We start from the raw sequence: 26703 nt of genomic DNA, 5'->3' as shown, positions 1-26703 counted from the left end.
ACACATTGGACTCAAACACACACAGAAATGTTGCGTTCAGTCCAAACAGACGTGTTAGCAAAAATTAAACTAGACACACGCGAAAATGTGCGCAACCTTGTAATCTGAATCATCCCAGGAAGATGCGGATTCATGTACCTAACCTTTAATGAAGGAGAAACGGTACCAATAGCTTAATAATCACACTTTTACACACAAGCAGAAATGAAGTTCACTTCTACAGAGAAAATTCTGACAGCGGTTCAAACTGCTGTAGCAAAAGAGAGAGCTCTCACGCAGGGTAAACACATAATGATCGTTACACCTGTACCTGCCTTAGAGGCAGTAACAAGAGCAAGCATTCCTAATTCGAAAGCTCTACATCCGAGATGGATACAATGGGTTAACTCTCATGCTGCAACAGACGTTCAATACTTTTTTTGACCCTAGTCTAAAGACACAAGAATTTCTCCAATATGAACACGAATGTCCTCTGCCGATCGAAATTCTTCCTCTTGAACATTATGGCTGTATAATATATACAGATTGATCGGCACAGCCCGCAATTGGGGGTAAACAAGCCTATAGTGCTGCATGCGCGATTATTAAAGGTCGCTGGCGCGAAGGAAAATTTAGACCTATGGTCACAAAAACTCAATCACTCGGAGACTGTACAGCTCAGCGAGCTGAACTACAGGCTTTCAAGATGGCGTTTGAAAATACCGATCGCGAATTCCCCACACTTATAATGAGCGATTCGTATTACTGCGTCCAATCTTACAATGAGTATCTGCAGAACTGGGTTCAAAACGGATTCAAAGACGCTAAAGGTGGCACAATCAAGCATAAGTTGCTTTGGGAACAAGTAGTTCTTTTACAGAAAGAACTGCAAAAGACTCACGTGATACATACACTGAGTCATCAGCGTGATGGCGTTCACGTTGCAGGGAATTCATTGGCTGATAAAGCAGCGGTCAGCTGTGCAAGCAGCTTCCGTAGCTACAATTAAACGCTCAAAAAGAACGATAATGGTGAAACGCTATTAGCAGTAAAAGCCTCAATGGATGGCAATCATGCAGTGTTACCTCTAAACTATCCACTCAGAAATACATACATAATTGATGCAAACTCTGTTCCTTTAATTCAAATACCTGGAGTGGGGGACAGAGTAATTCCAAACAGGAAGCGGAGAGCTTACTTGATTCAAGAAGCACATATGGGAGAGGGTCTGAGACATCAAGGGATCTTGAAATAGAGTTAGAAAAAATATACTGGTGGCCAAGACTGGGAGTTGATGTATACAATTTCACAATATATTGCCCAGACTGCAACAGAGATCGCAGTAATGAACCGCCCCAGACACCTGACTACAGAGTAGACAGCCAGATACAGACACCTCTGTTAGACAGCATTGGCTATCTACCCACAGGCGTCCCTACAGACAAATGCGGTCCCACAACTACTAGGACGAGATTTATTTGGTTATGGCCCCAGCGCTCGGCTGACGCCAGAACTGTTATAAAGGATTTGTGAGTCTTTATCGGCACATACGCAATAGGCACGCTACATTCTTATCAGGGTCCTGCGTTTAGCTCTCGAGCTTATAAGGAGGCCATGGTTAGTCTGGGCGTTGCATTGCAGTATTCTAGTCCCTTCCATCCTGAGTGTAATGCGGTAGTGGAAAGAAAAAAACGTGACATAAAACAATCCATAACAGCAAAGGTATTAGGTTCGGGTGATGGGTGGGTCAAACATCTAATAAGTGTCCAACGTAGCCTTAACAATCTGCCAAGAAATTCTCTGGGGGAATCACTCCTTATGAGCTACTATTTGGTACTAGAATGATGATCGAGGATCTCGATTGTCAAACTAAAGTGGTAAAACAGAAACCCTTTGATATCAAAGATCGTTTGACTGTTTTACAGGACTTTAATGAAACAAGAAGAAGTCTGAGTAACACAACACAAAAGCCAACAGCCACTGAAGATAAACACCTGTCCCAGCAAGACCTGTCTGGATTGGGATCTAGTCAGGGAAAAGATAGCGGTGAAGAAGGAATTTGGGCCTTCTAACAGAAAAGCAGTACCTGTGCTAGCAATCCAAGGAACGAGATCAGTAGTACTACCGCCCCTTGCTGGTAAAAAGGAGAACAGAGTTGTGTCCATCGACTTGGTAAAACCACAACATGTGGCCCATAATATTATTATTATTATTATAATATTATTGCATTTATTGAGCGCACAGCTACCCGGAGGTTTCCCGGCGCTTGCCTTGGGAACCCGTCCTGGCTTTTCCCTGTGAGATAGCCCCTACAGGGCATCCCCAAGGTGAAAGCCAGGCATCCCGCCGCAGGGGGCCGTTGTGGAGATTAAGCAAGCTTAATGTCCAGAGTTGCAGAGTGAGAACCCATGATTAGAGCAGGCACCGAAGCGAGAATTATCGAGTCTGTGGACATTTGAGCTCAAGACCCTGCCGCGTCGGGAATTGAACCCTGGTCCCGGGTCTGACCTCAGCTTCCGGGTCTGCCTGCTCTACACCGTGAGCCACACTTCTCCAATAAGTAGTAGGCCAAGTGGACTCCCAAGATGTAGCCAACAGCCAAATCTTGCTACAATCCAAGAGGTTCAAACTGAAAGACTTATCACTTTTGATAAACCTGCAGTAAGAAAAGAAGGACTATGCAATAAAGCAATGGAACTCTCTCTTGAGACCCAAATATCTGTTCAACCAGAAACACCAGTCTACAATGATGTAGCACCTGAATACACTAACATGGCAAAGGAGAAATCAGTTCCAGCGATTTCAACAAACCCCAATGCCATTCAAACAATTGACAAAACTGCATTTGGATATTTCATCAACTTTGATAACTTTTCTGAGGATCCAAGTGAACCTGAAGATACAACAACAAAGAAAACTCTCAAAGAAAAAAAACGACAGCATTTTTTCATGAACTTGAGAAAATATATTTGGTTTCACCATGGACTGAATTTTGGATTGGTTTAGGTGCATTTTTCCTCCTGCTGTGGCTAATATTGGTTTTAAGCCTGGGACAAAAGATAGATGGAAAATACAGTACAATGGACACAGCGAGTCAGAAAATCAACTTGGTACTAAAACCGCCTAAATCATCACGTTGAAAAAAGAGAACCGTCATCAGTAAACATCACAGCCATCGCTATACCAGACGGTATAGCATGGGATAGAACTGATTATGATATCTATGGCCCGGTAGAAATGCTGAGGATTCAACATCAGTTCAAGGTTTCTTTGGATGACTTTGTAACACCCAGCACATTCTTTGATGATTGGGACTTTTAGACAATTAATAATATGATGTCAGATTTAGAAATGTCTGCAAAAAATACTGAACATGACTATTTAAAAAGGTCATCAGACTATGAATTAATGTATTGTTTTAATCATTTTGGTCATCACTATTTGCACAAATCTGCAAGCCCTAGAAATGTTTTTATGTATAATCAATAGGAACATTGTCCAACACCACAAAAAGCTAGCTCTAACAAACATTTTATGAAAAGTTTCCAAACTTCTCAGGGTTTAATGTTACAGATCCAGAAACGTTTTATTTCAAAAATGTAAATAAGACAGGATTGAAAACAATGTTGACCAATACCAAACAAATTTATTCTGCAAACTTTTATGCTAAGTTGTCCACATTGGGTTACGACTTCTGGAAAGAAAACATCGAGACAAAAACTCTCTGGGGTACAAAAGAATGGCAGGTGCAAGGTTTGGAAGCTTTATTCAGAGCCTGCATTATACCTGAACAAATAATGTTTTTCAATGACACTGTGCAAGAAACCTCTTGTCTTGGCATAGCAAAAATAAAAGATTTAAATAAACCGTCAATACCAAAGCCCATACCTAAAAATAACAAAACGACAAAAGGGGAGATAGACGTACAATATGTATTCAAATTGAACAGAACTAGCCCTGATTGGAAAAAATGGTTAATCTGGTCCACAGACCCCAATAACTGTCAAGCTAGATTCCTGAACAAAACACAGGGTTTAATTCTTAACAGGCCAGATCCAAGATACTCCCAGAGACAACATCCAGGGATAGTAACAACATATAGTGTAGGAAACTATGCCTTGAATGGCTGAAAACTTCTACACTTCCAGAAATGAAACAACAGTTGACTTTACTTAAAGAAAGCAATGATTTGCGATATTTCTTATTGGGACCTCGCAAACCACGGCAAAAACGTTTCATATACACCGGTATATATGCTGCGTACAACGAGGCTTGGAAAATAACCCAATTAGAAACTGCAGAAAGAATATGAGAAATTGATCGTATTAACTTGGAGAAAGCTCTCTCTGTAGTAGACAATGGGTTAACTACTCTGTCCTCCAGAATATATTGATTGGACAGCATTGTATCCTCTGCAATTTACATAATGGAACAAGACTTGCTAATGTTACAACATGTTTTTTGGAAAAAGGGAAAGTGCACACCGGGTTATGTGTACTGGTAATTCGAGAGTAGCTTAGACATGCATTTTATAATAAATCATTCTCCACCCATGGAATTCTGATAGATGTCATTTATTTTTTGCATATATTTGATATTTGTTCTCAGTTTTTTTTGGTTTCTTTTTTTGTCTTTTTTTCTTATTTTGCTATTATACATATATATACTCTTACTTTTTTTGTTACCAAGGACATTGTTGCATACAAAACATTAAGATATTTCCACATAAAAAACAGTTTTTTTTAAAAACCACATCATCACTGTTTGAAACTTAATGAAAACGCAGAATTAATTCCTTCAACGCGTTTCGGCCGTTCGCCTTCCTCAGGAAATCTGCCTTGATCTTTACTATAATAACCGTGGCTTAATTATAGGAGCAACGAGGCTACTGATGGATCTATTTTTACAATTCTGCGCGGTGACCGCGTTAAGCCAGTTCTGTGTTTCTTGAATGATGTTTATATTGAGCTGTTCCTCACTGTCTATCTGTCTCGTGTGCACCGTGGCTAATGATGCTTCCTTTATCCCAATTTCGGTTCTAAGGAAGTGGGGAATAATCCCTGCAGAATGACTGTAGACTCCGCCAAAATCACTGCCTCATTAGTATAGCCGGTTTTGAATCAGGGTGACCTTAAACTTTTTTATTATGTCGGTCTGCGCTCAGGCTAAAAATAATTTAAGACCTGAAGCGGATCTTAGGATTCTTCTGCACTTCACTGTGTGTCCGGCTCAAATGTTTGGCTACTTGAAAACCCCGGTCGTGGCTGCTGTACGCTATGCCATATCTGGTGTTAATCCTGATGTCGTCCTCGATGTGCCACTGGTTCAGATCCGAATTTGTGCAATACAAGGTGTGTGTTCTGATATTCTTTTTAAGGCACCGGTGTTATGCACTTTAAGATTGTACTGTGTCAACAACAGTGTCTGAGCCATGAATCACACTGATTCGAGGCTCAGACACTGTTGTTGACACAGTACATTCTTAAAGTGCATAACACCGGTGCCTTAAAAAGAATATCAGAACACACACCTTGTATTGCACAAATTGTATGTCTTACTATTTTTCTGTCTGTTCTTAGCAATATTGCTGGTCAATATTGAATGTGGGATTGTTATTTTATTATTATAATTATTTTAACCTATGTCAAGCAGCTTACTATGTTTTCTGCTTTTTTAATTTTACTGTATACAATAAATTTTGTCCGTTTTTTACTCTAGATTTACTTGTTATAGTTATTGCTTTTTTCCACTTATGGTGCTTATGTACATGACCTTGTTCAAGGGAATCTCTGTTTTATATTGGTCGGTGAACCCCATTTCCCTTGACTTCAGTTAAGGGGTACCTCTCCTTTTTCACTTACTGAATATTAAGTTCTCCTAGAACTCCCGGCGTTTTCCAAGAAATTAGCTTTTGAGTGACATTATTAAGTCCAAACATGCGTCAAACTCGGCACCTTCAAAGTATAAATATGCCTTGATTTGCCTAAACAAACACACAGTGGTTTGAAGCAGATCAACTATCTACTTGCCCGACTCCCTGCAGCAGCAAGTGCCGAAGGAAGCTGACCCTCCAGCAGACGCTTTGCGAGACTCTGTCATTTCTCCTGCCGAGAAATCCAGCTCCAGTGTTTCCAGGCTACCCTTGCGGGTATCTGGGAAATCGAGTCCAGAGAACGAGATACAAGACCTCCTTCATTCTAGAGCCAAAGGTACGGAGCTGATTAGACCTCTTAGAGAATTATTGGAATCAGATTCCTGGCAGAGAACTCCTAAAACTTAAGCTACTCCTCTTATACTTCCCCCCTTGTATTAGACCTAGGTTAGGTACACGGGGGTAGGCGTATTTAGAAGCACCAGTTGAGTATTTTAGTCATCTTTTTATCATTGTATGTTTTTTATGTATTTTATACATTTTTATGCACTTTATGGCTTAGAAACCATATCATGCTTTTACAGTACTACTTTATAATACTGTTCGTATTATATGCATTGTACTTCATAGTAAGCTTCTCTACTGTAGCAGTTAATTTTCAATGCTTGAGAAAGAAGTCTGTTCAATAAATACCTTTTTATTGAAAACACCCGTCTCTCTATTCCTCTTGCACCTCTGGTGAAACTAAGCATGCACGATTGACTGAGTGAAATAGTTATCTATTGTTTCCGCGACTTTAGAGATTTGATTTCTTATTCTTGGGAAACAAAGTTGTCATGTTTTAGGTGGTTGTCAGAAACGAATCCCTTCTTGTTTATTCGAGAAAGTTTCTAGTGACCTCTGAGCTAGCTGGCACTCACAATTAAGTCTAATATAGCCTGTAGAGACCTAGTAGACCTCAGTCCTACGTCTAAGCTACAGGATATATTATTCCAATGCGCAGAGCCTAATGGAAATATAGGAACTACACTACACTACCATCTCACCGAGTTCATCTGGTGATAGTAGTGATGTGGATGAGCTGGTCAGGCAAAAAGGAGCATTGGCATGGCCAGATCTGTTCCACCAGAAGTCATCCCGAAATGTTCCAAGAGCAGAATTGGCAGTACCATTGACAGTGTAGGCCTCCTGTATCATCATCCACCATGCAAGACAAGACCCAGAGATGGAAAAGGTGTAGGGAAAGAATGGGACAGGGTGTATCATGGAATGCGGCATCAGTCCACAAACCCAGCAGTTGGAAATGTTCATGATCAGCTGATGATAATGCAACATTTGGATGAAGGTGTTATTGAAGAATTCTGCACGGCGGGGTAATTTGTGGGCTGGTAGCGTGTAATACTGGTGCTCTGCAAGAGTCTGATTATGAGTTGGTGAGGTAACAGGATGGTAGATTAGTAACAGCCAACCAAGGATAGACAGGATGAGGGAGAGAAACAGCGTCACCACGGTGGCCATGAAGCATTTACTATGTTGGAGACTGACATATTGTTTCTGGATTCGGTGTTTTGGACGGCAGCCATTGTGCTAAGCCAGGGACCTCTAGTGGCTGGCTGTGATTGGTGGTTGCTTAACTAGGCGCAGGTGCCAAGAGCCCTATGGCGTACCTTAGTGTGCAACACCAGCACTTCTCTCAGCCGGGGAAATTGCAGCCCTACAGCCTATAGGCACTTGGCGAAGTCAAGGGCAAGACTTCCCTCAGGGGCGCAAGTTATATCGGTCGGAAGTAGGGACAGTATGGTCGGGAAACAATTGTTCTTGATATTGAGCAGAGTTAAGGGAGGGTTCCACCCTTCCTTTCAGTATGCTGTCACTCTCTGCTTCCGTAGATTTAAAATGCAATCTGGCATTGCTGAATGGGACAAACGTCGGGACTGTTTCTGTTTCTAAGTCTCCTCGTCCTTCCCTCACCCACTGATAATAAAGGAGGGGCAGAGACACACGCCTGCAGTGGGACGGATGCACCCAATTCTTCCGACCTTCTACTTTCACGGCGGTGCGGGTGGCCAGCAACACCTGACGGGGCTGTGTTCAGCGGGGCTCGAGGCTCTTAGTCCGTTGAAAATTTCTTACTAAGACCCAATCACCAGTTTGGATAACGTGTCATGGGCCCTCGCTTTTGTCAGGTATAGCCTCATGCACCTGGTGATAACGAGTACGAAAGGTATTAGTTAGACTGTACAGATAATCAGTTAATAAAGGGTATTCAACATCAGACAGTTTCTTAGGCCGCAGGACACCCCATACCTTGGCAGGCCTCCCAACACAATCTCATGGGGGGGATAGTGTGGGCCTTTGTTCTTGTACACAATAGGGCCAAGGGCAGAGCATTAACCCAAGTGACACCTGTCTCGGCTACTATTTTGGCCATTTTAGTTTTTAGGATGCCATTGTACACCTCCACAAGACCTACTGACTGGGGGTGCTTAGCTGCATGAAATTTTTGTTTAATACCCAATGCTTTACAGATATATTCCATAATTTGAGCCGTAAAGTGTGTCCCGTTGTCACTCCAGACCAAGCGGGGCACACCGAATCGTGGGAGGTACTCTTTTAATAGCATTTTGGCGGTAGTGATAGCGGTGCAGTCTTTGACGGGGTAGGCCTCCACCCATCGGCTGAAGGTACAGACCGCCACTAGGACATATTTCAAATTGTTTCATCGGTCCATCTGGATGTAATCCATTTGGAGGACTTCAAAAGGGAAGGTAGGAGGAGAGAATCCTCCCTTAGGAGTAACTGTGCCTTTTCCTGAGTTATACATTAGGCAAATCATGCATGTTTTAACCAGCTTTTCGGCATATGCTGGTATCTTAGAATTGTACCATGTAGGTTCCAACAGTTTACATATCCCTTTTGCACTATTGTGAGCAGGACCATGGGCCATCGTAACTACTGGTAGCACATGACTGTCAGGTAACATCCATTGTCTTTCCATAGTCGTAAGACCCAGCAACCATCAATTCCCTCCTTTGCTAATTGCTCCTTCCACACCCTTAGTTCCTCAGGAGTAGTATGGGACTGAGTATCGATCACACTCTGTACTGTATTTTCAACCACGCCCTCATCTGCCACCCACCTAGCGGGACCTACTACATAATTCCTTCCCTTTTCCTAAGAGCTGTTTGTCTGGCCGTCTGGTCAGCCAGGGCATTGCCTTTCCCAACATCATCTGTCACTTTCTTATGGGCCTTACATTTTATAATGGCCACCTTTCTGGGGAGTGTCAGGGAGTCTAACAATCGGTGAATTAGGGGGCCATGTTGAATCTTGGTCCCATGGGAAGTAAGGGAATTCCTTTCTATCCATAACCTCCCGAAGTTGTGGGCCACCCCGAAGGAATATTGGCTGTCAGTATAAATATTTACCGTCATCCCTTTGCTTAACTCAAAGGCTCTAGTGAGGGCCACTTATGCTGCTTGAGCAGAGCACTGCGGAATCTGAGCTGTTTCTACTACTTGCCCTAATGTGGTGAGGGCGTAGGCGGCTGAGGTGTTACCATCTGTCCCTCTGAGACATGATCCGTCCACATACAGTGTACCTTCTGGTTCTGCTATCGGGTATCCTGTAAGTCAACCCGTCGATACTCAGTCCCTTTGTCTCCTCCTCTGTCCTTAATATGCAGTCAAGTGGGTCTAAGCGGGCATCCTGAGTATCCAGTGGGAGTAATGTGGCGGGGTTTAGTACAGTGCATCTCTTGATGTTAATGTGGCTGGAAAAGAGTGTTAGTTCATATCCTGTGAGTCGTGCGCTAATGAGGTACTGTGTCTGGTGTTATTAAGGAGGGTACCTACAGAATGGGTGACCATCAGAGTCAGGGGGAGTTCATGACGATCCCCGCACTCTGACGGACAATGAGGGCGGCCACAGCGGTCGCCCATAGGCATCCTGGGAGAGCCCTTGCAACAGGATCTAAGGTGGCTGAAAAATAGGCACATGGCCGATGGTGACCTCCGAACATGTGGGTCAAGACAGCGCATGCACAGCCGTCTGTCTCGTGTCCAAAAATAAAAAATTGTTTGCTATAATCAGGAGTACAGAGGACTGTAGCAGTTCACAGAGCCCTCTTTAAATCTTGGAAGGCCTGCGCGTGCTCTCTAGTCCATGGAAAGGAACTGTCTGATATGTCTTTAGTGGTGAGGGCAAGAAGAGGTTTGACCATGGCCGAAAAGTTGGAAATCCACAGTCTACAGTATGAGGTTAGGCCTATGAAGGCTCGCACCTGCTTTTGTGTTTGTGGGGCTGCCATAGCATTGATAATGACTACACGATCAGCGGTGAGCTGCCTTCCCTCCTTCGAGAGGAGATGACCTAAATAGGTCACCTTCTCTTGACAAAACTGAAGCTTTTTCAAAGAGACTTTGTGATTATGGAGGGCAAGGTGGCATAACAAACAGAGAGTAGCTTCTTTACATGATGGGGCAGAATTTGCAGCAAAGAGGAGGTCATCTACATATTGTAATTGTGGCGTTATCAGGGAGTTCCAAGGAATCTAGTTGACTTTTGAGGGCTTGACTATAGATACTAGGGCTCTCGGTGAAATCTTGAGGGGCGCGGCAGAATCTAAAGCTCCGCCCACCAAGGGAGAAACCAAAAACATTTCTGCTGTCAGGATGTTTAGGAATGCTGAAAAAAGCATTCTTCAGGTCTATGACAGAAAAGTGCGTTGCGTCAGAAGGGACCATCGTTAAGAGGGCTTGTAATGTCGGGGACAACAGGATATTGGGAGATTCTTATTTTGTTAAGGGCTCTCAGGTCAATCACGAATCTGTATATTTTAGGGGAGAGAGCATCTCCATTGGTCTTTTTAAGAACGGGAATAATGGGACTGTTACAGATATTGCCACGTGTTTCCTCCACTACGCCCTTGTCCATTAATTCAGTTATTATTGTTAAAAGGGCCATTTCTCCTTTCGCGGGTAGTCAATACTGCTGGAGGTGGGGGAGAAGTGCACCTGGCTGGATGCGTACCACATGAGGGGATATGCTGAGACACCCTACATCAGTGTCTGATGATGCCCAGAGGGAGGAAGGTAAAGACTGCAATTCTGGTGGGAGGGGACCAGACAGCTACATATAGGAAGCTGCGGTGGGAGTAATTGTTAGGGATACACCTTGGGGACTACATGATATGGTCGCATACAGAGCTTTCAGTAAATCCATGTCTAACAAGTTTTCACTGCAACCTGAAGTAAGGACCAAGGGAGCGTCAACATGTGCAGGGCCAATATCGAGAGGGAGGGGTTCAGAGACAGGGCTCGTCACAGGTGTTCCTGCAAAACCCACGGAGACATTCATATTGCCAGAAAGGGGTGCCTACGGGACTGACAGACGTGCAATAGAAGACCTGGTGGCCCCAGTATCAAAAAGAAAATTCTGATTGTTCCCTCAAACTGACATTTGAACATATGGGCCCCTTTGATCCACTGGAATTTTTACTCTGGTAATACCTCTGGTAATTTTAGCACGGAGACGGCCCTACTCGAGGTACTGATGCCATCAGGGAAGTGCTCGACTCTGGGGGAAGGGCCATGTTAGTTATGCTTGATTTGTCGGCGGCTTTCGACACCATTCCTCACGATGGCCTCCTTGTAAGACTCTGGGAATGCGGCCTTCGATGAACGGTGTGGAACTGGTTCAAATCTTTTCTGGCCGACCGCCGGCAAACCATCTGGCCGCCCCCTTTCTCCGCTGATATGGCTCCGCTAGAGGTGGGGGTCCCTCAGGGCTCCATCCTCAGCCCCATGCTTTTTAACATCTTTATGGCCCCTCTGGCGGCAGTCGCGGAGTCCTTTGGCGCCCAGATCGTATCCTACGCCGATGACACCCAGCTCCTATTCACATGTGATAGGGGCGGGTCGTTCAACGGCATACAGATTAGGGATTGCCTTGGTGCGGTCTTAGAGTGGTTTAGTTGTCATGGCTTAAAGTACAATTCCGATATATAGGAACTGCTCTTTTTTGGATGCGCTCCCGAACTAAATTGGAAATCTTGGTGGCCACAGGATATGTTTCCCCCTGACAATGTGTCTTTCAAGGCCAAGAACTTGGGAGTGATTGTGGACAGTGAATTGTCCTTTGGGCCTCATATTTCGTGCCTCTCAGGTAAATGCTTCGGCATTCTGCGGATGCTGAGGAAATTTCTTCCTTTAGTGTCATTCCAGCATAGGAAAATAATTGTCCAGGCCTTGATTGGATCTCGACTGGACTACGCAAACGTTCTTTTCTTGGGTCTACCGAAATATCTCTTGACCCGTTTGCAAGTAGTGCAGACTCGGCAGCCCGAGCCATCTATGGACTACCGAGAAGAGCAGGTGCCACTGTTTTATTGAACACCTTACACTGGCTACCGATCGCAAAGAGAATTCTTTTCAAAAGCCTGACATTGGCTTTCAAGGCTCTACATGGCACAGGCCCCAAGTACATAGGGAAACGTCTTTCCCGGTATGTACCCAGCAGGACTTTGAGGTCATCCTGCTTGTCCAAGATGGCAGTCCCTGCCATTAGGCGTGCAAGAATGGGAGGTCGGTCGTTCCGTTACCTAGCCCCGAAGGCCTGGAACGAATTACCACTTTCCCTGAGACAGGCTCCCAGTCTTCTTGCTTTTAGGAAAGACCTTAAAACGTGGCTTTTTACTAAATAGTTCTTTTCCCTTTTTCTGTCTGCATTTTAGTTGTTGTTTTACCTGCTGATATTCTTCGCCAAAGCGCCGGGATGCTCCTCGGAGTAGCCGTGCGCTATAGAAGAAATAAATTAACATAACATAACATAACCTCTTTCCTGGCTGTCCTATGCTTGGTAGGACCCTGTCTCATCAACTTCATCATAATCATCATTGTAATAAGTGTGTGTTGCTTCGTACCCATCAAACCTATTGGCCAGGCGCGGCCGGACGGGAGCGTCATCTCTGGGCCTACGTTCTTTATCCTGTGAATGGGGCGGGCCATAGTCCCTAGTCGGCCTCCCCTCCGTGGGAGCGCGAGGCCGAGTCTTCCCTGTTCGGATGTTTTCAGCTAACACGGGACACTCATCTCTCCAATGGCCGTACCCCTTACAATAAGTACACTGATCTGTTTGGAGAGCTCCCGTACGTTGAGGGCTGGAGGGGGTAGACTGGCTTGCCCTCGGAGGGGGTTGGGGTTGAGGTCTGAAATTCCTGCGGGCATCGGGACCTCTGGGAGGGTAAGCCTGCTGCAGAAGTGCCTTAGTCTTAAGATTCCTAACCTTCTTACACCTTGTCTCTATCTTCATTCTCCCTATTCTCGTGATATTGTGCCATAGCCAAGCTACCAGTCATAGTTTGGGCAGACCACGTACTTTCAACTTTCTTAAGCCTGGTGGATTTCTCAGGAAGCAAGATGCTGACAAACTTATCGACAAACACTGGGCCAGAACCTGAGGTCCGGGGATCCAAACCACTATGTCCCTTGTATTCTGTCTCAAAACGGGTAAAGAAGTCAGCCACATTCTCATCTTTTTTCGCTGCCTACAGGCGTTTTTTTTTATCCCAGTTAGTTTTGTTTAGGAATTTCAATTAAAGGAGGCAGAAGGTAAGATAGAGTCAATTGGAAGTGTTTTTATAATGACTGAACAGCGAGTGAGGCATCGGTTCAGCTAATGTGTTTTTTACCTTTGTTTCATGTAGGAATAGATGAGTCACATTGTTGTGAGTACTTCGATGTATTTATTTCACATTGACACTTGAGGTGTGGGTGCATGTCAATTTGGGGCATGACCACCGTTTGTATATAGAAGTGTAAATATAGGAGTTTTTAATTTTTTGACACAACTGTTGAGACACTAGATTAAACCACTCAGTTTGGTGTGGGCAGATGATTCAGATTATGTTCTCGAGGGTGATTATATACATATCTCTGACTATGTATATTATTTTGTGATAGGTTCATGGTGCAACACTTTTCCTGATGATGGTCTCGATGAATTGTACTATATGAGACCGAAACGTCGACAATACGACACTTCTTTGTAAATAGTATTACTGAATTTGAATTGTACAGGATTGTCGAGTGATGTATATATGGTAGATATGTAAATACTATCCATATTTTGTACAAAAAGTGTCAGCAAGTACTGCACATGTCAAGGAACTGAGTAGCAGTACAGATTTAGGTTGCCGTATATGGATGGGCATATGATTTACACTTATGCAAATGAAAAAGAATATGACTTAATGCAATAAGTAACTAATGCATTGTATATATGTCTCTTGAGTACTGTGATATTCGTGTTCACTGCTGTGACAAATTTGAAAAATTGTAAAAATAATATTGAATGACTCCTTCAGGAAAATTTTTCTATTGTGTCATATGTCTTTAAAGGCATAAATATTCCTGTAATTTATCCAACATTCACACTGTTGCTTCTGTAGGTCATTTTCGCAAAGGGACGAAAATCTGACTGCAGAGAGCGCAAGGAGGCCAGTCGGGGGGAATTCAACAATTTATATAAATCCTGCTTAACTGTAGACCACTGGGAAGTAGGAAAAGGGCGGGTAGGGGTAAAGCCGCAGGGGTTGGACAGATGGAGACTTGTTGTCATTCCCGCAGCGAGGATAGGGTTAGCGGGCGTGGTCATTGTCATAGGAAAAATCGGTAAGGTTGGTGTGACAGGGATAACAGTAGGTGGGGCAGTGGGGGCAGGAGTGGGTGGTGGCGGGGGGACTTGCGGGGTGCGAGGCCTCAGGGCAGGGTACGTTGGGGCATATGTAGGAGGGCTTTCTAGCATGGTATCAAGCAAGGAATCACCTTCTTCTCCCCCTTCCATATGGCCCTTTCCTTTCTCCTCAGGAGCTGGATAACATTTTTGTACCCGGGCCCCATGCTCCCTATCGGCTATTTCTACCGATTTTGTCATTTGATTTTGTAAATTTTCTCTGGCGTAGTCGGCCATTGACATATGTTCCTGTTTTCTTTCTAGAGCCTTCTGCTTTCTAGCTCTTTGCTCTATCTCTTTCCTCCAAAATTGGACAGATTCAAACATAGACTGGCACTTTTTTCTTTTCATTAATTGTTCCTCTAAGTTGGCGAGAACTTGGGGATTAAAGGAGCCATAAAGTGGCCACTGTAATTCCACGTTACTTTGTTTCGTATATATTTTACCCAGAATGAGGAAAAAATTATGGCAGAAGGGCCATGTTTAACATACATCGTATGGCATATGGTCACTTCTGGAGGAAGCGGACAACCCGGCCTCCAGCTGGGAGTCTTGCGTACACATACAACAACATAATTTCTTGAACTTTCTACTGACTGGCATGCTTGTAAACAGATAACAGTCACCATCGGGTTTTAAAAACTCACCTCGCTTGCTTGGCTTTTGTAAAAAGTCAATAACAGCAGAATCATACAGACTTGGTGGGTGATCAGTCCACCCTTACCTTACAGGGGTAGTTTTCTTCTGCAGACGTAGGGCTGTGTCCTGCTCCAGAAATTATTTGCTACGGGACTCTAGCGAGGACGCAGTCATGTGGCCCAGACCGGGTGGGGAGGAACAGCGGGCGAGTCGTTCGGCTTACCGGATTGCAAGAATCCCTTGGGTAGGGCGCCTCCGTCGGAGTCTCTCCGTGCACCTCCTCACATCCAGCGGGCCTGCACTTTGTACTCGCGGAGTCCCTGTTCGGGTGCCATTTGAAGAACTGGAATAACCCACTTACTGGGTCCCGGCGGCGGGAGAACCGCCCATGTCTTCCATACCCTTCATACGTAGTAAAAGGAGACACAGGAGCCTTCGTCTGCAGGAGGAACCCAGATTTATTCAAATAGCCCTTGGCTATGGAACAGAATCCCAAGCTCGATGGAAACAAGACAGAGGAGGCTGCTGCTTTACTCTGCAGCTTACAAGCCTTTTTATACTTTTTCACTCCAGTCTTTTGGCTGTTAGTCCATTGTTCAATCAGGGCAGTGTTTGCAGTTGATAACCAGATCCAGACGATGTTTGCAGTTGGTGACCTGGTCAAGGCTTGGTACTCAAATCATTGTTCACTCAGCTTGATCAAAGCACAGTCATTCAGGTCATTGTTCGATCAGTTTGATCAAAGCTTGGTCATTCAAACCATTGTCCAATCACCCTGATCAAGGCCCAGCAGTCAGACCATTGTCCAGATAACCTGATCACGGTGTCAAGGCTGTTTACCAGGCAGGGAGCAGGAGATGGAAAACAAATCATTTACACAGGGCGTGAGTGTCTCATGGCTTTCTGTCGAACTGCAAAGAACAGGGGGGGTTGGGTGTGCGACAGTTCCTGGGCAGAAATGCAGGCTGCAAGATGTTTTTGTTGTGTCAGTTAGAATTTCCTCAGGCATCAGCAGAAACGACCAGGTGGGTCGTGTGGAAGTGTTTGGCACGAAATGGCAATGAAAAAACAATGGAGTCCCGGTACAAATGATGCCGATCAGAAGAACACTTTTCCTCACAGGCCTCAAAAAACAAACAGGTCCCCTTCAGAGCACCTCACTGCACAAGGCCTAGAAGGGGCCTCCTCTGTGCCGATGCCGCAATCCAGGCTCAATCTCCGCCTTCGCGTCCAGGATCAAACGGGGCCCCAGCGGGTGTCCAATCAGCCAATTCAGCAGGGTCTACCCCCGTGTACCGTGTCCCTGCGGCCTCCGGCTGTACAGCGTGAAGGTCCATGTACAGAGGCCCACCGCGGCCCTCTCAATGCTAAGCCCCGAGGTCCCATGGGACCCGACCCCGTGGACTCCAACAGGCTTCAGCAGGCAGGCACCGGAGGACCCGCACCGTGAGTTCAATTTTCAGCAGGGGGCTCTTCCGAAACCCTCAGGAGCCTCCGACCACCATCTGCCCCACAGCGCCATTCTCCTCGGCGGGGCCGACCTACAGCAGACGTCCAGAGACAGGGGATTAGGCAGACGCGGTCCGCACCACCATTTTATGTGCAATGCGGCCGCCGCCGCTCCAGGGAGAACCAGCTGGTTCCTCGACACACCAGCAAGCGGGACTCCTCTCTGCTCAGGCCCCCGGGACCAGTGGGGGTCCAACCCACTTTTGCACAAGAAAGGGTGCAATTCCGCCAGGATAACGGCAAGATTCTGACTTGTGGGGCAGGAGCTGCACCAACCAGTGCCAAACCCGCCATGCGTCCAAGCCACGCCCCCCTGTGAGGGCTTCATTACACGGCACGGCAGCAAGGGTTCAGATGTTACCAGCCTCAGCTGCAATATTTCGACCAAAATATCTGTCTTAGTCTAAGTGGAGTGCAACTGGAATTCCCTCCACACTACCACTCCAAAGAAGGTGCGATAGCGCTAACCCCAAGGAGGTATCAAGCCCACTGAGGTTTTGTAAATCAAAGTGTAGGGCATCATCAGTGTAATGGAGGGAAGGAGCAAGCAAGCCATCCTCCCCTTTATCATCATTGACATTTTGGGTTGTACCCTGCTCTGCAATGTCAGAACCAGCTCAGAGAACTGCTCTGTGGCCTTTGACTTCAATGTAGGTCAACTAGCTTCTCATCCTTCGTGTACCTTCTCTTTGGAATTGTAGAGGTGTGGGTTACAGTTGAGACCCGCTTCACCTCTTTATGCTTATATTTAGAATTGGACTTCGAGCTGGAAGTGAAGCTCTTATGGGAGTATCATCAAAATCATGACTGGACCTGCAACTTTGAGTGGAAGCAGGATCTGCACAGAGGATGGGTCTTCTTGTATTCAGCCATTAACAACGTTTTCTCCCGATACATGATGGTGCACTTATGACACTGCTTAGAGTCTCTTCCTGAGCCCTCCAAAGGTACACCTCGTGTGGATCCTTGACCAACATCTGCTTTCTGAAGTCACAGCACAGACTGACTCCTGTCATTTTCAGTGGGAACATCTTTCCCTCCATGCTTTGAAAAAGGTTTTGGAATGTTTAGAATACAGAGAAAGTTGTGAGCAGCGCACCAATCTGTGTAAAACGCGTGAACAGAAAGGAGCTGATGTGCTTGCAGAAGTGTAGTGTTTATATGTGGCTTAGTTCCATCATGTATGGGCAGTATGAAGTCATTCCAGAGCTGCAGTGTGCCAACTAGCAGCGCATGGTTGCAAAAATAAATATCCTAATTCAGTCTAACGCCTGGAAGATATTCTGAGGTGAGGAATCTGCAGTTAGTAGTATCTATCAGAAATTCATTTTGTGCAGTTTGTTCTACATAACCATCATATTTGAAGCGTGCCTCACTTATACAAGTCCTTGCATAATGTCTCCAATAATGGTGAGATATTGCTTTAGTAGATGTTAATGATTGTGGGGGCAGTACTACACTGATATAGGCTATGGGGTTTATTTGAATGTATTTTTCAGAACAATTTCCTTGCTGTCTTTAATATGTGTTTCAGTTCCCATTAACGTCAATGTTTGGTGGTTAATTTATCATGAAGTATAATATATAATCAGCAAACAGTGCTGTTTTCACCTGGCCATTTTAGGAGGGGATTACTGTGTTTCCTTGAAAAAAGGGAACATTGGACATTTCTGCCTTTTTCCCCAGACAGAACAATAGGCTTGAGAAGAGGAATCTCAACTTTATTTTTGTTGATGGTTTGACAATAGGGGAGAGGATCAGTGAGCGTAGATTCAGGTCCAATCCTGTTTTAGCTAGTGTCTTTTTCAGAAATTCCCATTTGTGCCGGCAAAAGCCTTCTCCTCATCCAACAAGAGAAAGAGTAGCTGGGTGTTATTTCTGTATTTCTAGAATATCACAGGCCAGCCTGATGTTATCTTCTGTCTGTCTCGTATAGAACCCGCTTGGTAAGGCAACACCAAGATAGGCCATATATTTTGAATCCCTGTTGTGAGGATTTTACTGAATATTTTAACATTGTTATTAAGCAAGGCGATCAGTCTATAAGACCCACTGAACTCAGTGGGCTTTCCCAGTTTCAGAAGCAGTATCAGGGTGAATGCTATCATGTCTGGAATTACCGAGTCAGATTCAGTAAAATTATTGAATACTTTTGTCACAGAGGGTGTCAGTATATCAATGAAAGCTGTGCAGAAAGAATACTGAAACCTATCTGGGCAGGGTGTCTTATTGTTTGGGAGGGATTTGATTGCTTCCCTAACCTTTTATTCTCATGTTCGTTCTTCAAGGTCGACTGTCAACTCTTGGGGGATATGTGGGACCTAATGTCCCTCAGGTATGCGTCTTACAGTACTAAATCATTTGGTTCTGCTCTATGCACGCTCGAATAATAGTTAGTAACTGTGTCTAAGATTCCCTGATCTGTTGTTTGCAGTTCATATGTTGAGGTCCTAACAGCTCATATGTAGTTCCTGAAGAATCTATTATGCTAGTAATTGGTCGGCTTTGATGCCTTTTTTTCATAGTAAGTTTTTATTGTTAACAAACAAACTGCCTCTTCTGTAAGTAGACTTTCTAGATCTCGACTAGTCCATCTTGGTTCCCTGTAAAAGCATTGTGTGCCTTTTGCTTTATGTTGTGCTCTGATCTAGAAACCACTACTTCCAGGATGAGGCGTCTTTTTTTAAAATAAGTCTTACATAGTTTGTGGCAATTCACCTCTTATGACCACTTTATCAGCATCCCAGATCATAACTCAGGACATTCCCTCTGTTCATTTTCCTCAAGATACCTTCCCAGAGCAGGATCCTACTTTCCATATGTGTGTAGTGTTTATGCCTTCTGGCCTTTATCGAGAGTGACATTGTCACAGGGGAGTGAACAGATAATATTTTGGTCTCCATAAGTGACTTGCCAAATAGGATGATATTAGAAAATAACCTATTCTAGAATATGTCCTGTGGACGTTTGAATATAACATGTAATCCCTCTCATTTAGGTGTTGGGATCGCTATATGTCTACAAGACTTAGGTCTTCTATTACAACTAGTAATGAGGGTGTGGCTCCAATATGGCACCAAGAACTGAAAGATCTGTCCTGGTTGGGCTCCAGTGGTTCTCTCAGTGATTAACTCTGTGGCGGCAAAACATTACAATCGTTAGGAAGTTTCTTTGTTATTGTTTGGACTAGAAATTGATACTATTGCATACGTTTTACCATAAAAAGATCCATTTATGTTTATCATTCTCGCTCTTTATCCCTGTTCAAATATTCTAAATTAAAAGGTAGACCTGCTATGATCAGTATTTTCACTCCACTCACTTTGAGTGATAATGTAAGGAACAGATTTGTGCTTTCAGTCTCTTAATATCTTTTGTTAACAGGTGGGTCTTCTGTAATAACGCCACATCTTTATTTAGCTAGTTAAAAAAGGATTTTTTCTTTAATTGTTCAATGACGGTCTTGAATAAATCAGGGTTCCAGCCTTCCTCCGGGCCCATGGCTAGGTTCAAATTATTTCTGCTCATGGTTATCTTTCCCGTTTACTTTTGGTAATTTACACCTCTTCTCTCAGATAATTTTCTGTCACTCATCTATTGCTGCATGTGTGATGTCTGTTGTCTCCAGTTCCTCATCCTCCCCACCAAGATTAATTATCGATCCAACAGAGAAAAAATACAAAATAAATACACATCAACAATATATAACAAAGATATATCTTGAAAATTTAATCTCTGCAAGTGGCATTTCACTTTAGGTGTCAAACCCTCCAAACAAGGTTTGTTGTACAAAGCCCCTCTGACTCATAGGTACTATGGACTTGCACAATACCATACAGTCTGACCTGATTAGATCTTCCATGAACAAATTCCTATTCAATGTTTGTGACAAATGGTTCTAGCTTATCAAGTCATTCATTTGCACTATTTGTCCATCAATCGAAGACACATTTTTGGATCTTAGCTTGCGGTTTGTATTCATTTACTTACAGTTACCATTGTGATGTGGAGATATTCATGTCACAATATTTCGACTTTAGGGTCCCATTCGGTAAAAGAACGCCAGAGGCTGCTGATAAGCAAGTTCTTCTTTTAAAGTCCCTAACCAGTCCGCGGACAGTTTTATATTTTATTCTGCTTGGAGTCACTCATCCTCTGGATCGTTGATACTACCTATGTGTTCTCATTGTCGTCTCTGGTTTTCCGTCTCAATGACTGTGTTTTGCCATTTTGATTATTTTGATCATCTTTAACAAAGTGACATGACCTCTAAAAGTACATGTATGAAGTATGTGTATATCTTCTTTTTTGTTCCACTTTTTAAATTGAACCCTCTACAATACCTAATTGCATAGGTTCGTGAAGTTCTGAGTTTCTACTAGTTTCTAACTTCGGATGTATGACTTCTACCATAGTTTCTGACTTTGTTTTCTCTGAATGGTGTTTAGATTAGCAGTTATGTAGCTCCATTACTTAGGGTCTGATTTAGAGTTTGATAGAGAGGGTACTCCATCGCACTGGTGATGGAGTACCCTCTCCACCAAACTCTTGTTCTGCCTGGCCAATTTGCAGGTGGATGGAGTGCCAGATGTATGCCTATGTTTACTCCATTGGCGTAAATCTTCTTCATATCAGCCCAGGGAATGGGGGCCACCAGAAGCAAGCCAGTCAACTGTCCACTCTATTTAGAATGTACAGTTAATGTTTTTTTTTTTTAAATACTCTTTGCCACCGGCGGTCAAGGATAGTAAAAGCAAAAAATTTCAATTCCCCCCCAAAATTCAAACATAAACTCCCACTTTGGAAGATAAAAAACTTTGGTAAAGTTTAACAACTAGCCATCATGTTTAATGGAGCTGGCTGTAAAACTTTTCCTAAATTAACAGCAGTTCTTGCGAGTGTATAAAGATGTCTGCACGGCCAGCAATGTGGCGGATGTAAATTTATCTTTACTCCATTTGATAAACTCTAAATCAAGCACTAAGTTTCGAAGTATTCCACACTTAGTAGAGGGATCTACAACTGCCAGAACATCCTTCCGTTCACTTTATGGACCTTGATGAAATGATGATGTTCTTTTGGCCAAACAGTCTCAACCACTAAATGATTAAATGTGAACTAACTTAACAAATCATTGTGTGCACGTTTTTAAATTGGATAATTCATTATCCAGTGAAAGATTGTGATTTTCTTTCAAACAACTTATTTTTGCATTTGTTTACAGAAGTTTGAAATATTTTTTAATAATGAATCAATTTACTCTACTAATGGAACACTCCAATTAGAAGCTTTTCAGCTTCTTCACTTTGGGATGACAAATAACTATGGAACTATAAAAAACACCAGGGGCCAGATGTAGGAGCCCTAATACCGGCCGTTACCTACCGATATTAGGGTTTCCAGATGTAGGGGGCCTATATTTTACCGATTCTGTACATTTACCGAATCGGTAAATGTACAGAATCGGTAAAAATACCGAATCGGTATATTTACCGATTCGGAATATCCACATGTAGGTGGCACTCCTAAGGCCCATAGGAATCAATGGGAAATACAGAATCGGTATTTACCGATTCAGTAAATACAGACTCTTACAGAATTGGTAATTTTTTACCTACATCGGACTCCTTCCAATTTACCGACTCCTAAATACCGAATCGGTATGAGTCGATATTTAAGAGTCGGTAAATCGGATTTACCTACATCTGGCCCCAGATGTTTATCGTATTGTGAAAAATTCTTATGAACCAAAAATCTGCAGTCATGTTCGAATTAATTAATTTTAAGGTCCAAAATCAGTTGTTCAGGTCATCATGAGATGTGTACCTAGAATTTCAGATAAGTGGTGCTTTTCCCTTTATTTGAGTGTATGTATGTGTCTCCTTATCCTCTGCCTGTTGGAATACTCCACGATATATGGATGCATACTATATATGGAGTATATAACATATGTGTCAAATTTAAATGCCTGTAACATTTTTTGAAAATAAGAGCCATTTCCGATTAAATATGACAAGACACAGACTGCTGTGGTATTGTCATCCGAAAATATTCTAGATTTGCATAAAAATGATAAAGGAATAGTGTGAACTTATTTGGATCCCCTGTAAATCCTTTGGTGCTAATGATATATTGGGAATAGCTAGTGGATAAGACTGCAAATAAAACGTGTAATCTTTTAACAGAAGATGCCTCGCCAAGAATTTGTGTTTCTGGAATCCGAGTGTAACTACACCTGACTAGCTTCGTTCTTTTCAGACTTGTGCATGATACCTCTTTCCTGTTGACCCCAATTAATTCATGTTGTTAGATTTTATTGTTAGACATTATTGAACTGTCCTCCTGGTGTAATTTATTTGCTGTCTCTGAAATGTGAGGTTAAGTAGTATGGGACGAATGGGTGAAAATGTGGTTTAGATAGTCTGTGAGATTGCACTATCCTGAATTCTGGATCCAGTGGGAACTTTTACTATGCACTTTTCCACAGGCCTTCGTATCTACAGTCAACCGTATACAATAGCAGTATATTGGTTAGCAGTAGTCTCTGGGAATGAAGTAATATAAGAAAGAAATCAAAAAGACTGGATGCCACCTTTCTGACTTGTCACTGTGTTTGTCAATGATAACTACTGGTCAAGATTAAGATCCTTAGATCTTATTGCTGTTCTAAGTCATCTATCAAATGTTATGGCTGTGATATACTTTCACAATGTGTCTTATAATTTCTGTGAATTGTATCATTAATATTATCTCACTAATCAAATGAATTCAAGCCTTAACATAATCGTACTCTCTTTTTTTTTTACTAAGGTAACTAACTTCAATTTTTATGCATACATGTTCTTAGGTTCTGACATACTTACAAAAGTGTGTTCTATTAACACTTTATTGTAGCAAAATATTTATCAGAATTAAATATGTTTTAGTGTCACCAATTAATCACTTACTTTAACACAGACCAGCAAGTAAAAAAAGTGGCATGAGTATTTCAACAGTTTTATAAGGTGAGGAGGATTCTCTGTTTCCTCACATCACAAAGGATGTAAAAGAAATGTGCAACATAAACTTAGTTTCATATCCCTTAAATGTTCTCTCCAGGCTATTTCAGTTTGTTTCCAAACCAGAACTTAATCCTTAGAATACTTCTCTGTGTTCTGCTGCGGTTTCCTAAAATTAGTCTCTAAGGTTGAAAGGCTGCATGTAAATTTCTGTTTTCGGGTAGGCTAGAGCAAAATGACTACATAAACTGGCCTTCCTATTTCCCTTTGGGCCTTCTATGCAGCTTCTGGATTTCCACCACACTAATCCATTCAAGCTGCTCCTGGGGAACATTTGTGCATCCACCCTGGATAGGATAGAAGAACATGAACAATACATTTTGATCTATTCATTGACAACCGCACAGCCGCTATTTTCAGTTTTTTCAAGTGGCAAACTGATTTATTTATTTTTGTTTTATATCAACATCACACAACTGCACTGCGTCTACGCCTATTTGCACAAATACTATAAATATACTCCCCCTAGCTAATAAGCTTCTCGGCGGGTGAAGTCAGATCAAATATTATTTTCCGCATTACTCTGTGAGGGGTTCACTAATTTCCTGCAACAGCCTAGTTCTCTGATGAGAAAGACGAGCCAGAGGCAGCATGGCAACTAGGATTAGAGGCCAACTCAACATGCAAAAATAATAGGGCAACGTTCAGGCAAGCTAAAATACACAGATTGAGATAGCTGGTCTAAATATCTGTGGACATTTCGTCCCAGTCTCTTCTATCTACCTCAATCAGTTTGCTCCCACCTATTACACAGTATGTGGAATAGGAGGGAGCTCCGAGGCTGTGCCCACATGTTCTGTGTCCTTCCCAATTCTTATCTGCCATTCATATCTTTGCTCACTGCTACTCTATCCACACTAAACTGCTCTGCACATTTTGCATCCTAATCTTACCCTCTCATTGCCACACCCCCAGTATTCTCTCAGGCCCAGATATTAATTATATTACTGTGAATAGCCATGTTCCCATTAAGTGCCGAACACATAATATTTATGATGCCACGTTCTTAAGCGTGTGTTTTTTTCCTGAACAGTTTTGGTGTAAGATATTAAACAATAATGCACATTATTGTGTTTTCATTTGCTGTGACATGATCGTTTTTTTCTTAATTGTTTCAGGAAAGACAACAACAGGAAGCTTTATCTTACCAACTAATTATGGAAGGTATGTATGTTTCGACCAAACTTTGATGGTTCGAATGTTGAAATAGGTATTTACTGATGAATATTACTTGTTGCAGAACCTGCACTTTAAAGTGTCAGATGGTGGACTTGATTTTTTATGGGGAAAATCACCAGTCGGGTATATTGTGGCGCTATGGTAGTGTCAGGGTTGGATCATCTGCTAGATGTTACCCCTAGAAGAGATGTGGCAGCTCTATAAAGCTACAACCTTTGGCAGTTTACATCACTTCCTTTCCTTTGGCATGCACAGATGGGTCGATGATAAGTTTGTTGTACTGTTGGCAAAGTATTGTATAACATGTTACTCCTCGAACCCTCAGGTTTTTACTGCAATGCAGGATCCAGATATCTGTGCCTCACTCACAGTTGGCATATATTTTGTGTTTGATGCCAGACCATGATGTGTACCCTCATGCATTTAAAGGCTGCATAATAATGAAAGCAAAACTGTTAGTGGTAATTTACACGTAATAATTGTCAAATTGCACAGTCGTTCTCTTCTCCCTCTGTCGTTAGTGGTTTATATATCTTTTTATTTATTTCAAACAAGAAAGGAAATAGACACATCCGGCGTCATACATTCATAAACAACTAACAGATTGGACAGATACTTTAACAGGATAGACTTGGAGCAGCCGAAGAATCCCTGACGCTCCTGCGTTGGTAGATACAAAATAGCCATTGCAACAAATCAATCGGAACACAATTGAAGCACAATCCATTCAATCACGCCCACACACCTAATCAGGATTATAGAAAAAGCGTGACTACCGGACATTGGAAATTAGAAGATAACAGGATATGTTACCAACAGTAACGAGAAGAAAGACCAAGAAAGATTAAGAAAAGAGAAACCAAGAGAGGGAAACAAACAAAGAAAATAATAAGCCCATCCCCCCCCACCCTGCACCCCTGCATATGGCTGTCGCCTAACCCCAACTAGCAGCGTGCCTGTCGACCCAACTAACTAAGTTCCAAAGATGGAAAAAGAGAAAGAATGGAGGAGGGCATATCCGTATGGACTCCCAGCCCTCTTACTCCCCCCGCAGGAAACAGGTACCCCCTATCGTAAAAATACATGTGTGTCAAAAACCGTAATAGAAGAAGATTAGGGGGCACCGTAATACCCTGCCTCACGTAAGTCAGGTCAGTTTAAAGCTTTATTCGAATTGAATTTACAATTCATAAAAGTATACAGATAAAATCACAGTTAAAATTCCATCTTTTTCACTCAAGCTTTAAGCCAACACTAAAAATATTAAAAAGGGTTAAAAGAGAGATATAAAACAATACAATCGGGTCACAAACATATTGATTATTTATAATTAATTGGCTATTGCTATTCCATAGTTATGGTCCTTCTCACTCTTAAGATTGCATTCAAATAGGAGCTCACTGTGCTTATGGTAAGGCAATCGTCTAAAGTTCTTAATCTACTATAGGCATCTCAGGCTTTTTTTAATCCCCAGACTAATAGGAGAGGTTTCAAAATTTGTCGCCTGGGGTGGCTGTATAAAGTGCAAAAAAGAATGCAATGAATATTTGATTGGTATGATTTATCATCACAAGGACAGCGTTTTTTTTCTCTCGCCCAATCGTTACATATCGGGAATGTTACAAGTCTGTAAAAAGTTTCCAGGCGGAAGTACGTCAGGAGCCTACGATGATGCAGGGGTTGGTCTAATACAAGGTACAGCTGAGTGCCCCTTTGGGAGGTCACCTCATCGTG

The 26703-nt window shown here is 42.8% G+C and overlaps 1 protein-coding gene across 5 annotated transcripts in view; it reads left to right on the top strand.

The window, feature by feature from the left end:
- The window catches only part of N4BP2 (NEDD4 binding protein 2), a 1381310-nt gene that overhangs the window by 907473 nt on the left and 447134 nt on the right, over positions 1-26703 (top strand). For all 5 annotated transcript variants that reach the window (XM_086963958.1, XM_086963954.1, XM_086963956.1 and 2 more), the window contains one exon: positions 24909-24954. In XM_086963958.1, the coding sequence (XP_086820084.1) occupies positions 24909-24954 (46 nt within the window). The remainder of the gene's footprint in view (positions 1-24908; positions 24955-26703) is intronic.

This window comes from Lissotriton vulgaris, chromosome 3_2 (genome assembly GCF_964263255.1).
Source record: "Lissotriton vulgaris chromosome 3_2, aLisVul1.2, whole genome shotgun sequence".
NCBI lineage: Eukaryota > Metazoa > Chordata > Amphibia > Caudata > Salamandridae > Lissotriton > Lissotriton vulgaris.
Note: the sequence above shows the minus strand (reverse complement) of the source record. Positions and strands in the feature narration are given on the sequence as shown.